The 14913-nt window shown below is 42.3% G+C and overlaps 1 protein-coding gene across 10 annotated transcripts in view; it reads right to left on the bottom strand.

Moving 5' to 3' along the window:
* Dlgap1 (DLG associated protein 1) overlaps positions 1 to 14913 on the bottom strand; it is a 358523-nt gene that overhangs the window by 19357 nt on the left and 324253 nt on the right. For all 10 annotated transcript variants that reach the window (XM_026394509.2, XM_026394510.2, XM_026394508.2 and 7 more), the window contains one exon: positions 8234 to 8655. In XM_026394509.2, the coding sequence (XP_026250294.2) occupies positions 8234 to 8655 (422 nt within the window). The remainder of the gene's footprint in view (positions 1 to 8233; positions 8656 to 14913) is intronic.

Genomic DNA, 14913 nt, shown 5'->3' on the forward strand with positions numbered 1-14913 from the left:
TTTATGCCAGGTATGGGGGAAGGAACCCAGAGCTCCCATACTGTCTTCAGATGTGCCACCCTCCGGGAGCCTCTGCGTGTCCAGCTACCCAGTGGGAACTCTCTGAAACCCTGTCCTTTTGGGTTTCTATGGACACTTCATTGCTGAGGCATGAGTAAAACACAGACAAGCACACTGAAATGTGCCTGAACAAAACCGGTAAGATCTAATGGTAACAGGCTGGGTGGGGAAACCCAGCAAGACTTGTCTGTTGGGATTCTTGAGCTTTCCTTCCTCAGGGATATGGGGCAAGACCCGTTCTGAAATGGGGGTCTTATCATTTGCTATCAGAAGTGGCAGTTCAGAGAATTTCCTTATGGCCAACTGCAAGGTGGAAGATTAGCGTTCTATGACTTGCCTTGGGGAAGAGAAATTCTAGTTCTGTGGCCTGCCTTGGGAAGGAGTTATGAGCAGGAATCATGGATAAAATACACATTCTCTATAGAGATGATGGATGACATTCTACACACACATATCTCACAAGATCACAGAATTACAAGCTAATTTCATTTTGTTCAACTTTCAAAGACTCTGAAATGTCTTTATTTACTTATGTAATATGTATGATATACTGCTTCATGGCCCATATAAGTAGAAATATGAATCCAAAGTGCAACCTTCTTTTACTAATAAGACTCCTGTATGGAAAAAAAAATTTTTTTTTTTAATTACCTAACTTTTTTTGGTGTGGGGGATAGTGTCTTGCTATGTTGCCCAGGCTGGTTTGAGACTCCAGGGCTCTTCCTGCCTGAGTCTTTGCTTCATCTCTTGCCCTTGTAATGACCTTTGTGATAAACTGATAAATGCTAAATGTCTCCTCCAAGTTCTGTGAGTTATTCAAGCAAATTTACTAAACTGGAAGAGGGGGTTTGGGAACCCAGATTCACAGCCGCTCTGTCAGAGCACAGGTTACAACGTGGAACTTGTGAGTGGCATCTAAAGTGAGCCAGCCTTGGGAACTGACCTGCAACCTCTCTCTAGGTAGACGGGGTCAAAATTGAATGAGTTAGAGGACACCCAGCAGGTGTCCAGAAGAGCACACTGATTGCTTGTTTACTGGTAAATCTTTGCTTACTGACAAATCCCTGAAGCTTGTGGGAACACAAGAGTGATTTGTATTGTGGGTGCAGCATTTGAGTTGTTTTTACCTCCCATATCTACATGATTTTCTTCAACAATATAAAAGAAAAGAGCTCTGGGTTTGAAGTCTTGCTGCATTTGTATTCCACAGAAATAGTTCTTGTTGAAGAAAGCAATCAGATCTTATTCTGTGAGTCAGTCCCCCTCTCACTGACCACTGGAAGAAAGGAAACTCCAAGGCCCAGGAATAGATGGGTTTCCAGGCCTGGTGCTGCCTTGAACTTCACCCCTTCCTGCCTCCGTGCCCTCCTCAGCCTCCGCACACCATGCCCACAAAGCACACCCACAGAGGATGCTCTCCATCTCCCTCTGGCACCAGCAAAATGAATGGTGCATTTTCAAAAGTTAAACACAAGGCATGTTACATTCGATTTCCTTTTCATGACTGCCACTTCCTCTGTGGTCACTAATTTCAGGTTGGCCAGAACTTATAAAAGAGACTGTGCAGCAGTGTGTGTGTGTGTGTGTGTGTGTGTGTCTGTGTGTGTTGTGTAGAGTGGGGGTGGGGAGAGACCTTTGGAAGGTTCACTTCAAAAGTAAGGTGAGAATAAAACCAAAAGCAGCCAGGATGCACCCAGGGTGCTCTGCTTAGCAATGCTGGGGGCGGATGAATGGCAGACCTCATAGAGAGCTGCTTTGTCTGCTGCCCACTATTTCACGGGCTGCACAGACACAGCAGAGGCAATCCCAGGCAGACGAAGCCTGGTGATCGCACTGATAGCCAGTCACAATAATGACTGTGCACAGCTTCCGTAACCAAACCTGAAACCAGGCAAAGGCCCTCTGCGGCTTTCATCACCAGCTCCCCCCATTCCCGGCCAAGGCTCACAAGCCTTCTGGGGGATGGAAGGCCAAGTTTCACTAACTTGGATGCTATTACCAGGCAAAATTAAAGTGGAAAGAATCTGCCTCCCACACACAGGTTCGAGGTCTATCAGCTCATTTCAGATAAAGCCTGAAAATTCTGCTTATAAGTTGTCCACCATGCAGGAGGCAAAGATAGATTTCGAAGTACAATCAACTGCTATTTCATCCTTGGGCCACAGAAATCTGAGCCTGTCCCCACCCTCCCCCGCCAGACTGCATTCCTAGTTAGAAGCATTCGGTTCCATCTGGCCAGTTCATTCCCGGTTAGATAATACCAGACGTATCTATGTAACATACAAGCCACTGTCAAATAGCACTGAGCCATCTCCCTGAGACAGCTGTTTCACACAAGAGCTTCATTGTCTGAGAAGAGCTTGTATCATTTTACTTCAAGAGCCCAGGGAACAGGCATTCTGTCAACTGCCATGGTTTGGAGGGACCCTGGCCCACAGCAGTTTCATTATTTTGTTATCAAGCCAAAAAACCTACTATCAACTGTGAGGGGTGAAGGTTTAAAACAAGAACTAAAGTCTTTGTTCTGCTTTGCTTTTATCAGGGAAAATAATAGCTCCACAGACCCACACAGGATTTACGTTTATACTTTTTGCAAAGACAACTTGAGGTAACCTGCTTCACACTGAGTGCTTTTTTTTTTCTTTCTTTCTTTCTTTTATCTTCCCTGGGTAATACATTTAGTCACTTCCAAGTATATTAGGAAAAGTGTTTTCCAGGCCAGAAACAGTATCTCTAGAAGGTGCTGTAAGGTTAACAGCATCACAAAATAATTGATAACTAAGAAATTAACTAAGAAATTATTTAAATGAAATCAATCTTTTCCTCAACCCTCTATTATAAAAAGATAACTACACCACATTCCAAATCTGTAATCCAGGTTGTCATTGAACAGATAGATTGCTTACCAAACTTTTGCCCCACTCCTGTGGACATACTATATTTTGAAATTAAAAAGACATTTAATAAAATATCTTACATTTTTATGGAAATGGTGATACCCTCCAGCGCTGCAGCCTTTAGAAGGGGTAATTTTTCTTTCTTTAGACTGTGGTAAAATATATAACAGATTTACTGTTTTAACTTTTCTTTCTTTCCTTTTTTTTTTTTTTTTTTGTGGTACTGGAGACGGAATCTAATACCTCAGGCATGCTAGACAAGTGCTCTTTCACTGAACTACATCCAAAGCCCCAATAATTTTTTTTTTAAATCGATACTATGGATTGAACCCAGGCATCATCTACCACTGAGCCACATCCCATCTCATTTTATTTTTATTTTGAGACAGGCTCTTACTGAGTTGCCTAGGCTGACCTGGAACTTTAGTCCCCCAACTCACTGGCCCATGCCACAGTACCTTGCATCCTACCATTTTTAAGGGCATTGGAGGTGCTATGTACATTTAAAAATATTTAAAAATTGGGAAAACTCAATATCCCACAAAACAAATTGAGAAAATATGATGAGAATTTTCCTTTTTCTCACTCTATTGTATTTATCTTTCCATGACAACTCTGAAGATCACATCTCCTGGGAGAATATTGTTAAGAAGCTACCTTTTTCCCTCACCAAAAAGAGAACACATAAAATTGATTACATGCCTAAAGCATAAGAGTATGAAATCCCGGCCGTGGGCTGTGGTGCATGCCTGTCATCTCAGTGGCTTTGAACGCTGAGGCAGGAGGATCGCGAGTTCAAAGCCAGCCTCAGCAACTTAGTCCCTAAGCAACTCAGGGAGACCCTGTCTCAAAATGTGCTGGGGATGTGGTTCAGTGGTTCAGTGCCCCTGGGTTCAATCCCAGTACTAAAAAAAAAAAAAAAAAAAAAAAGGATTAACCTCCAGGAAGCTACCTTATCATCATGCTGAAGAGAGTTCCTTCTTATATAGAACCCAAAGAGCAATATGAAGTAGCCTGGCTAAAAAGAGAGAGATAACTGTACTTGACCTCTTTGTCAAAGCTATTTTTGTGATGTCTACAGATTCAAAACAAACAAATAAGCCAACAAAACTGGTTACTGAGAACTTGGCTCTTCCCTGCCAATTTCTTATAAAAAAAGAGAAAAGGTTAAATCAGAGACTGAGTAAAACAAAGGCCCTCTGAACACCAGGCCCGGTTATCAGAACAGAATGGTGGTTGCCAAGGAACCAGGGGCAGATATGTGTGGAGAGCTTTACCCAGGGTAGTGCCAAGCCACACAAAGTATCATTATCTTGTCAAATGTTATTCATGTTGTATCTGTTCTATCAGACGCTTCTGTGTTCTGTGACCTTGGACAAGATACCGCCAGAGAGCCGTTTGGAGGGCAAATAAAACAGCACCTGTCAAAGTCTCTAGTCTAATGTCAGGGACATTGTTAAGGACAAGATGAATATTCTTTCCTGTGCTTCCATCCTCCCTTCTCTGCTGTGAAGGGTGGCTACTGCTTAGGATCAGATTTTCAAGGATCTGGATTTGCCTCATTTCAAATGGGTAACTCTGCCCTGGGAATTTGATGCTATACCAGTGAGAATTTTGGAATCATAGCAGTTTTAAGCTAGTATTTCTCCACAGAATGAAAAAATGGAGATCTTCAAGTGTTTGTGAAATGGAATTGCATCTTTTTTTTTTTTTTAGTTTTAGGTGGACACAATATCTTTATTTTACATTTATAGGGTGCTGAGGATTGAACCCAGTGCCTCGTGCATGCTAGGCGAGCATTCTACCACTGAGCCACAATCCCAGCCCTGGAATTGTATCTTAATAGCTGGAAAGGGCATGGGAGGTTCATCTAGACTATTCATCTTTTGTATCACTTCTTCTTTTTTTTTTTTTTTCTTCTGGGTGTATGTATGGTACTGGGGATTGAACCCAGAGCCTTGTGCATGCAAGGCAAGAAGTCTACCAACTGAGCTATATCCCCAGCCCCATTTCTGTATCACTTTTGTGGCATGTGTCCTTGTCTTTCTGACAAAGCTTTGCCCTCATCCAAAGAGCTCATTATCTCAGAAACATATGTCCCTGAAGCTCTGTCAAGCACAGCTGCTAGTCACTTGCTGTGGTCTGAATGTGTGTGTCCCATATTCATATGCTGAGATCTAATCACTGAAGTTATAGTATTAAGAGATGGGGCCTACAGTAGGGTGGACCCTCACAAACAGGATTAGTGCCATTATAAATGAGGCCTGAGGGAACCTGTACATCCCTTCCACCACGGGAGAACACAGCAAGAGGCATCATTTTGAAATAGAGAGTGAGTCTCACCAGACACCAAATTCTGCCAGTTCTTGTTCCTGGACTTCCCAACCTATAGCATGGTGAACAATGAATGTTTGTTGTTTAAAAATTACCCGATCTAGGGTATTTTGTTGTAGCAGCTTAAAAGGAATAAGATAGTAGTTTTTGAGTACCTTTTAGCTAATCAGGAAGAAAGGTTTGCCAAGTAAAAGACTTTGGTAAAACAAAATTTCCAAAATATTTTGAGGATTCAAATATTTATTTAATGGTTCCCTACAATGTGTCAGAGAGACTGGAGATTTATTAAGAGGAATAAGACAGAACTTACCTTCTACCCACTATCATAACAGCAGACTGTTATAAAATAATGTTTGAAGCTCCTGACAGACAAATGCACAACATATTTCAGAAGAACTGGGGAGTCAACTTGGCCTGAACAGAAAATTCAGTCTGGAACAATACATGGTTGGGCAATTCCTTTATATTCATCATTTGGGGACTTGACTGGTAATGTTCATCTCAAGATGCAACTATGCCTCTCTTTTCTCACAAAACAGATGAGAACCTGGTTTTCTGGCAAGATTTTCAACTCCCTCTCTATGTAGTCGTATGAAAATACATCAACTTGTTTTCATTGTTCTATGAGTCTCAAGGAAGAGTCCCTTAATTTTTTATACAATGGCTATCTTCATGTATCATTTTAAATTTGGGCTGAGAGAAAAAAGATCCAGGCTTACATTGGAAGGCCAACTCAAGAAAAACATCAGGGCCAGGCACGGTGGTTCATGCCTGTAATCCCAGCTGCTCAGGAGGCTGAGACAGGAGGATTGTGAGTTCAAAGCCAGCCTCAGCAAAAGGGAGGCACTAAGCAACTCAAAGTGAGACCCTGACTCTAAATAAAATAGAAAAAAGGGATGGGGATGTGGCTCAGTGGTTGAGTGTCCCTGAGTTCAATTCCTGGTACCCACTCCCCCTCCCCCTGCAAAAAAAAAAAAAAAAAAAAGAACGAAAAATATCATAGGAGTGGCTTCCTTGGGTCCTCTTAGAAGCAGACTGGAGAGATAGAACCAGTCTGAATTAAAGAACTGAATGAATTAAAACTTGAAAGTTTGTCCTGTTGAGAGCAGTACCAGATGCCACTGCTCCTTAGAGAATGGCATTTTTCCTGGGAAAACCCAGTAAATTTGGGGTATGTCTACAAGAGGATGGGATAAGATAATGCCATTGTTCACACATTCTTTCCCTAATCCATCCCCACCTTAACCCACTGCTGCTTGGCAATGCTACCAGATAAATGAGGTAACTGTGCACATGAAGGGACACTCCAGTGACTCTGCCTTGGTACCAAAAGAGGCGAATGTCAAGGGCATTCCTTTACCATTGCCAAGTTGTTTGCATTCATAAGATGAAAGAACCACAGGAACTTGACAGAACCAACTCTTCAAGATACATTCAAATAAGACAGATGTAAGCAGATGTGTCTGACTTTGAACCTCACTTCCATTTGCTGTATGTCACTTCCTTTTCTCTATTCATAGGTAGAACCTGTCCATTTTTGCTCTAGATTGCTGCCTGATTCTAGAATTGCAGACAAAGCCTATTAAGATCTGCAAACCCAGATTTGTTGCGATTTTTCTCTTTTAACAATGGGAATTGTTGTTAAAAGGCCAAGTTTGAAAATAATGATGTGCAAGAAAGTGGGGTCTTTATTATTTGTTTTATATATTTATCATTCATTTTATTTTATCATTTATTTTAACCACTAAAATGGAATTTGTGTTGATTATTTTAGTGGCTGAAGGTTTGTCTCCTTGAAACCTAAAAAAAGTGCATGGTGACGTATGCCTAAAATCCCAGCAGCTCAGGAGGCTCAGACAGGAGGATCACAAGTTCAAAGTCAGCCTTAGCAATTTAGAGAGGTCCTAAGCAACTTAGTGAGATCTGTATTAAAATAAAAAAGGCTGGGATGTGCTCAGTGGTAAAGCATCCCTAAATTCAATCCCCAGTACAAAAATGAAAAACAAAAAAAGTACACGTTAACAAGGTTTAAAAATGCAATAAGCATGGATTTCTATTGGTCTATACATTAGCCTCATTTTAACATGGTAGGAAAATAAAAGAACTCTACAGATTATAAATGCTCATATATCTATGAACCTTGAAACTAGTTAGAATTATTATTAGTAGTAATTATTAGCATTTGATACTGAAATTTTAACCATGGGGTGCTTTATCACTGAGCCACATCCCCAGCCCTTTTTGTTTTTTATTTTGAGACAAGGTCTGGCTAAGTTCCTGAGGCTGGACTCAAACTTACAATCCTTCTTTCAGCCTCCAGAGTTGCTGGAATTACAGCAGTGTGCCACTATGTCTGGCTTAGCATTGCTTTTTTTTTTTTTTTTTTTTGCTACCTGTTATTGAACTCAGAGGCACTCAACCACTGAGCCCCATCCCCAGCCTTATTTTGTATTTCATTTAGACACAGGGTCTCACTGAGTTGCTTAGCACCTTGCTTTTGCTGAGGCTGGCTTTGAACTCTCGTGGCCTTCCTGACTCAGCCTCCTGAGCCTCTGGGATTACAGGCATGGGCCATCATGCCTGGCCTAGAATTATTTTTAACCCCCTAAGAATCAGTAGCATTTCTAGATCCTCTTGAGGAAGGAAGACCATGGTAGAGACTGAGTTACCATGTTGAGCTTGGTATTCTTCTGAGAAGACAAGAAAAGTCATAGATCTAAGAGCTAGAAAGAGTGATGTCTGCCCAGTGGTTTCTCTTTCTTGCCCAGCACAGAAGCTTCTGGACTCTGGGTTGCCATCGCCTAGCTCTCCCACCTGTTCTGGTTTCCTCTGTGAAATGGCCAAGATGCAGCAGGTGAAAGAAAACCGCCCAGCCCCGGGAGTGACTGACCCCGGATCCCCCCCACCACCCTGTGTCCAGGTGCGCGCGCAGCGTCACTTACTGTCTTCCGGGAGGTTGTTTTCCCGCTCTTCTCTCTCCATCTGTTGGCACCACCCTTCCATGCGGTCCCGTTCCGCTTGGAGAAGCTTCAGGAACCAGTGGCCGTCCCGGTGGCACACTGACCTTTGCACGGCCTCCAGGGGGTCTTCGGTGATGGAGTCAATCCAGGGGTCCGGAGGAGGCAGAATAGAGGGGTCAAAATCCGTGTCAAAGTCGTCGTCGGCCGCGCAGGCGTGGTAGTGGTTTCCTGAGCCCTGAATGCTGACGGTGGAGGTGCTGGCATCCCGGGAGAACTGTCTGGCCATGGGGCCCGGACACGAATTGTCCTCTATAGATTCCATAGAATTTTCCAGATTATCATGGAAGTCCAGGTCCGCCTGCACCGCCGTTGTCACGCTGTTGGATCGAGTGAACCTGCGGAAACTTTGGAGAATAGAGATAAGACACTTGAGTTCCAGGAGGTTTCTGGAAGCCAAACGACATTCTGCTTTTCTTGGATGTGTGAGGACCTTCCATTCAAACCTGCCGATCGCCCTCGACCTAAAGGAATGAACGCACATCTCCCACCCTGGTTAGATATGAGATCCTATCTAAAGCAATGCCACAAGTGGAAAGTCATCACACATCCTGGGCTCAACCTCTCTCCCAGTCTGAGATGGCTTAAATCCTGAAATCCAGGCTGGTGGGGGGCCAGGAAACAACTCATTTATATCTTAGTCTGGGTGGTTTGCTTAGAAAAGGTGAGGTGGGGTAAGGTGGGCACAGTCTAGTCAATTCCAACATTGTCATGAATCCTGCATTTTTATAGGGTCAACTCTTACCAAGTAAGACTTAAAAAAAAAAAAAAAAGACTTCCTGAAAGCAAGCTGAAGTTTCTTTAGGTTCCCCTTCAAATGAAAACCTCCATTCTTCATAAGAATCCACTGGCTTTTACTCACAAGGGTCATCATTATAATGTGGTTAAAAAAGCCTTTGGGGTGAAAGCTTACAGTTCTAGAGTTCTCTATGACTGCCCTTCCCTGTCCCTTTAATTCTTCAGTTTGTCTTCCCAGGTGATAAAAGACAACAGAACAACAGAGTCAATCTGGCATTTTCCATGGATATTCATGGGATCCGTGTTTCTCAACCAAAGAGCCTCATGTATTTCTAGCTGAACCCTCAAAGAAGGTGAGGGTTTGTGGAAGGTGGGAGGTACTGGGGGAAGAGGAAGACAACAATGAACTCTGTCTCAGACAGGAGCAAGAAAAGTGTGGGCCTGAAGTGATTTAAAACATACACCAAACTGTAATCCCAGGGGCTCAGGCAGGAGGATTTCGAGTTCAAAGCCAGCCTCAGCAATGGCGAGGAGCTAAGCAACTCAGTGAGACCCTGTCCTCTAAATAAAATACAAAATAGAGCTGGGGATGTGGCTCAGTGGTCATGACTTCAATCCCCAGCACCCAAAACAAGAAACAAAATGACAAAAACATACACTAAAGCTTTCCTGGCCTCTGGAGCAGGTAGGAAACAGTGAGAGAAGATAAGTCCACCAGAGGTTGCGTTGTGTCTATTACCTCACTTTTTTGTTGTTGTTGTTGTTGTTTTGGTACTGTACTGGGAACTGAATCCAGGATGCTATACTACTGAGCTATATCCTAGCCTCCCTTTAATTTTTTAAATTTTGAGACAAGATTTCTTTAAGTTGCTTAGGGCCTTGCTAAGTTGCTGAAGCTGACCTCAAATTTGGAATCCTCCTGCCTCAGCCTTCCAAATTGCTGGGCATGCCTGGCCCACTCTATTTTTTTAAATCACTTCTGGTCTAATATTTCATTCATTTTTTTGATTATAATAAAATATACATAAACATACAATTTACCATTTTAACCATTGTTAAGTGACATTCAAGACATTGACCTCTCTTGTGCAGTTATCACCATCATCCATCTCCAGAATTTTCTCATTGCCAGCTATCCTCTGTACCTATCAAACACTACCTCCCCGCTCTCTCCTCCCCCAGCCCCTGGCAGCCACCACCTACTCTCTGAATCTATCAATCTGACTGCTCTAGGTGCCTCACATCAGGGGAGTCATACAGCATGAGTTCTTTTGTGACTAGCTTATTTCACTCAGCACACTGTCTTCACGGTTCATCAGTGTTATGTATGTTCTAATTTTTCCTTTTTTAATATTGAATAATAAATAGTATATATGTGTGTCACACTTTGTTCATCCATTCATTCCTTTGAACATTTGCTTTCAAATTGACCTTTTTGCTATTGTGAATAATGCCGCTGTGAACAGGGGTGTGTAAGAATCTCTTTGAGATTCTGTTTTCAATATATACCGGGAAGTAGAATTACTAGATCATATGGTGATTCTGTTTTTTGTTTTGTTTTGTTTTAGGAACTGGCAGCTATTTTCAATTTATTTTATATTCCCACCACTATTGCACAAGGATTCTAATTTTTCCATATCATCAAGATTTGTTATTCCCTAATTTTTCTTTTTGGGGGGAAGGGGGTATACTGGGGATTGAATTCAGGGGCCCTATTTTGTATTTTATTTATTTATTTATTTATTTATTTTTAATAGTCATTTTTTTGTTGTTGTAGTTGGACACAATACCTTTGTTTTGTTTTTTATGTGGTGGTGAAGATCAAACCCAAGGCCTCGCACATGCTAGGCAAACACTCTACCACTGAGCCACAACTCCAGCCCCTTGTATTTTATTTAGAGACCAGGTTTCACTGAGTTGCATAGCACCTCGCTTTTGCTGAGCTGACTTTGAACTTGAGATCTTACTGCCTCAGCCTTCTGAGCTGCTGGGATTATAGGCATGTGCCACTGTGCCTATTTCCTAATTTTTTTTGTGGAGTGGAGGGTACTAGGGATTGAACCCAGGAGTACTCGGCCACTGAGCCACATCCTATTTTGTATTTTATTTAGAGGCAGGGTCTCCCTGAGTTGCTTAGCACCTCACCATTGCTGAGATTGGCTTTGAACTCGAGATCCTTCTGCCTCAGCCTTCCCAGCCATTGGGATTACAGGCATGCACCACTGCACCTGGTTCCCGATTTTTGATAGTGGCCATCTAATGGTGTGAAGTGGTACATTTTCTTAAGCTAACTCATGGTTATGGCATTTTAAGAGAGTTTGTCTGCCAGCTGATTTTCAATTAATATTTCATATTCAACAGCACTAGCCTTAAAGGACAGTGCATTTGACAATATCTAACAATATTAAATATACCAGATTAAATGCCTTTCCTTAATTATCGAAGACTATCCTATTAAAGTCAATTAAAATCGATACTGTAAACTGGGCATGGTGGCGCATGTCTGTAATCCCAGCAACTCAGGAGGCTGAGGCAAGAGGATCACAAGTTCAAGGCCAACCTTAACAACTTAGTGAGACCCTGTCTTAAAAAATAAAAAGGGCTGGGGATGTATCTCAATGGTTAAGTGCCCCTAAGTTCCATCCCCGGAACTAACAACACGAAATTCAGTACTCGAGTCTATCATAAATATAGATTGGCCAGAGCAACACAGGCAAAGTAGTTATGTGCAAGATGGAAGAAAGATTGGGACTCTCGGAAAGGAGAGAGTACAAATCATCTCAGTAAATCCATTTTATTTTCCCTAGAGAATACATGTCAGGGAAGAGAAGTGGCTGCTATATTGACCACTGTTAGTTTTTAGGATGTCAAAATGATCACATATACTGTGAATCCCGCTATTTATTTTATGAAGATAGAGCTGCCAGAGTCAGCTCATCTCACTGTTTGCTGTTTTTAAGAAATTGCTTCTGGGCCGGGGTTGTGGCTTAGTGGCAGAGCGCTTGCCTAGCACGCGTGAGGCACTGGGTTCGATCCTTAGCACTGCCTAAAAATGAACAAATACACTAAAGGTCTGCTGACTATCTATAACTAGAAAAAAGAAACTGCTTCCACCAAAAGTATCACACCTTATTACTTTTTGTAAATTCTTCAATGTTCAGATGGGTCAAAAACATTAAAAATAAAAATTAAAAATTGCCTCGTGTGCAAGTCTGCAAGCCGTGTGGTGAGTCCCTGGTATTAGCAAGGAAAGGAAGAACAATTTTGCTCAAGGGCTCCTTCCAAGAGCTGTTCATTTCTTGGCTGCAGGAGGCTATTTTTGCATTTTTCCTGTTCATCCCCAAAACATAAAATGTCATCTCCTGAAGCTGAGCTTTCTCTCCAGCTGCATGCCTGTGAATTGGATGAGGCTCCTTGCAACAGTTGACATTTGGCTGTTCTACTAACACGAAATTCCAACTATGAAAACACCAGGCTTCACTCTCTTAAGATCATGTATTGCCAGAGGCATTACATTTCCAGGCTTACAGAAGTACTAGTCCCTGGTTGTTTTCCATCAGGGCACACTTGCCAGAGACAGAATCCCTTCCACATATAAAACAGAATGGCCTACTTTTCCCCTGGCCTCTGTTTTTATCTACACAACACTGTACTACCAGCATTCCTGAGAGCCGTCTCCTGGCTATGGATCTGGTAAAGTATCCACCTTCTTAAGAAAAATTACTTGGCAGTACATTAATAGAAGTTTGCAGTGTAGTCACCCAGAAAGAAATAAAAGTTAAGTAAAATTAAAATGGTTTGGGATTAAAAGCGGTGCCTTTGAACTCAGGCAGCCTGTCCAGGCTGCTAGTTTCTATCAATTAAGTCCCCTAAGCAAGTGCTTTCTTCCACCCAGAGCTTTCAAAGAATGTTCTGCTCCACAAAACTGTTTCATGTCTTTTATGTGCAAAGTCCCCTTCTGAGGGAAGGGTGTAATCGAGTTGTTTTAAAATTTTGATAGGAACCCAGAAGGGTGTCACTAAGATTAATTTCTGTATTTTTTAAAAAAGAATCGACCCGTTGTTGGTCAACGGTATAAACCTAAAAGCCAAACCCAGTGGCTTTGCTCTTTCCAAACCGGCAATTTCCAGCCCTGAACTTTCTTTGGTCCTTCAATGCCCTGCAGGCACAATGTGTAATAATTACAACTTCTGAAAAATGCCGGCCAATATTCTGGCCTAAGGAACAGAAAACCATTCGAAGAAAGACTGGATCAACCAGTATGGAACACAATACCCTATCTGTTCCCAACAGCAGAGAAAAAAAGTCACTCGTTAGCATTCACCTCTGCTGTTGCTTTTTAAGCTGCCTCCTTCTATGAAATGAGTTTATGTTTCTGATTAGAGGATTTTCTGACCCTTCTCACAACTTTCCAGTATAACAGATTACAAAGGAAGAGATAGGTGGTGAATTGCGGAGGCCACTTCCTGTGCCCCCTGGCTTGATGGGGCTTTGGTTAAACAAAATAAGTGAACACAAACTAAGAGGTTGGTAACTTTAGAACTTTCTTCTGTGCTTGTGTGGCACTGGGAATTGAACCCAGGGCCTCAAGCAAGCTAGAGAAGTACTCCACCCACGGAGCTATAGCCCCTGCTTGGCATTTTTATAATCTTTATATTTTTGGACCTGGCAGGTTATCCAACTAGTGAGACTCAAGCTATAAACTTACTTAAGGGAGATAAATTCACTACAGAATCCCCTGGCCTCTGGGTATATCCTCTTTATCTCTCTCATTGACAAAATGCTTGCTTTTTAGGGCTAAATCTAGTAGCAAATGGAAAATGCTAGTCCTAAGGCTGTTCTTTGTAAGAGACTTCAGACTTTTTTTTTTTTTTTTAAACTAATCCTTTGTGAAGCTTTCCTGTGACCTGAGAGTGGCTGGTCCTCAGAAGCCCAGCCATCCTGGTGGGTTGTGAAATGGCTCCCTGTAACTGGTGCCAAATCCAGGATGGCTTCAAATATGAAACAAAAGACAGATCAAAAGAAAGATGTGGGGCCGAGGAGATGGAGATGGAGAACTCACGCTCTCCCCAGAAGTTGACTCTTTCTTGTCAGATCAGCTTCCAAATTAGAGCAGGGCATGGTGGAAACAAAGGTCTACAGTAGCCCTCGCTCTAAAACCTGGGGGAAGAATTCTCCTGCTCCCCATTTGTGTGCAGTTAGTATGGTCCTAGCCCAGCTCTAAAACTGGTCCCACAAGAAGCCTGCATTGCTTATTTAAAATCCTCCATATTGGATATAGCTCAGTTCATAGAGTGCCTGCCTCACATGTACAAGGCCCTGGGTTCAATCCCCAGCACCACATTAAAAAAAAAAAAAAAAAATTAAAATCCTCCATCACTCATCATTCCTTTTCCTAAAGATCTTTTTTAGCAAAAGAAAACAGAATATGTTTTCTAGGTGAAGATTCTCCCCATTCCAAATAATGCTAATAAAAGAAATGGAGAGAATGGAAAATAATGACAGCTATTATCCAAAGGCTTCTGATAGGGCCTTCATGCTGCCAGTCTTCTTTCAGTAGGATCTGGGCAGGTGCTAACTGGTATCTTTGATGGGCTGTCACTATAGGAACCTTGGTTTGGAGTCTCAACAAAACATTCCTGAATTGAAAGTGCCCCAGAAGGGACTGTTTGGCTTCAGCAACCAGCGCCTAAGGCGCTTCTTGGCTACAACCCTACCTGAGGTAATGAGCAAAAGCAGGACAGGAACAAAAAGCAGGAGAGGCCTCACTAACAACTTGTTAATAAAGTCTTAGTTTTGGGGTTGGGGACATAGCTCAGTTGGTAGAGTGTTTGCTTCACATGTGCAAGGCCCTGAGTTCTAATCCC

This window comes from Urocitellus parryii, chromosome 13 (assembly GCF_045843805.1).
Source record: "Urocitellus parryii isolate mUroPar1 chromosome 13, mUroPar1.hap1, whole genome shotgun sequence".
Lineage (NCBI taxonomy): Eukaryota > Metazoa > Chordata > Mammalia > Rodentia > Sciuridae > Urocitellus > Urocitellus parryii.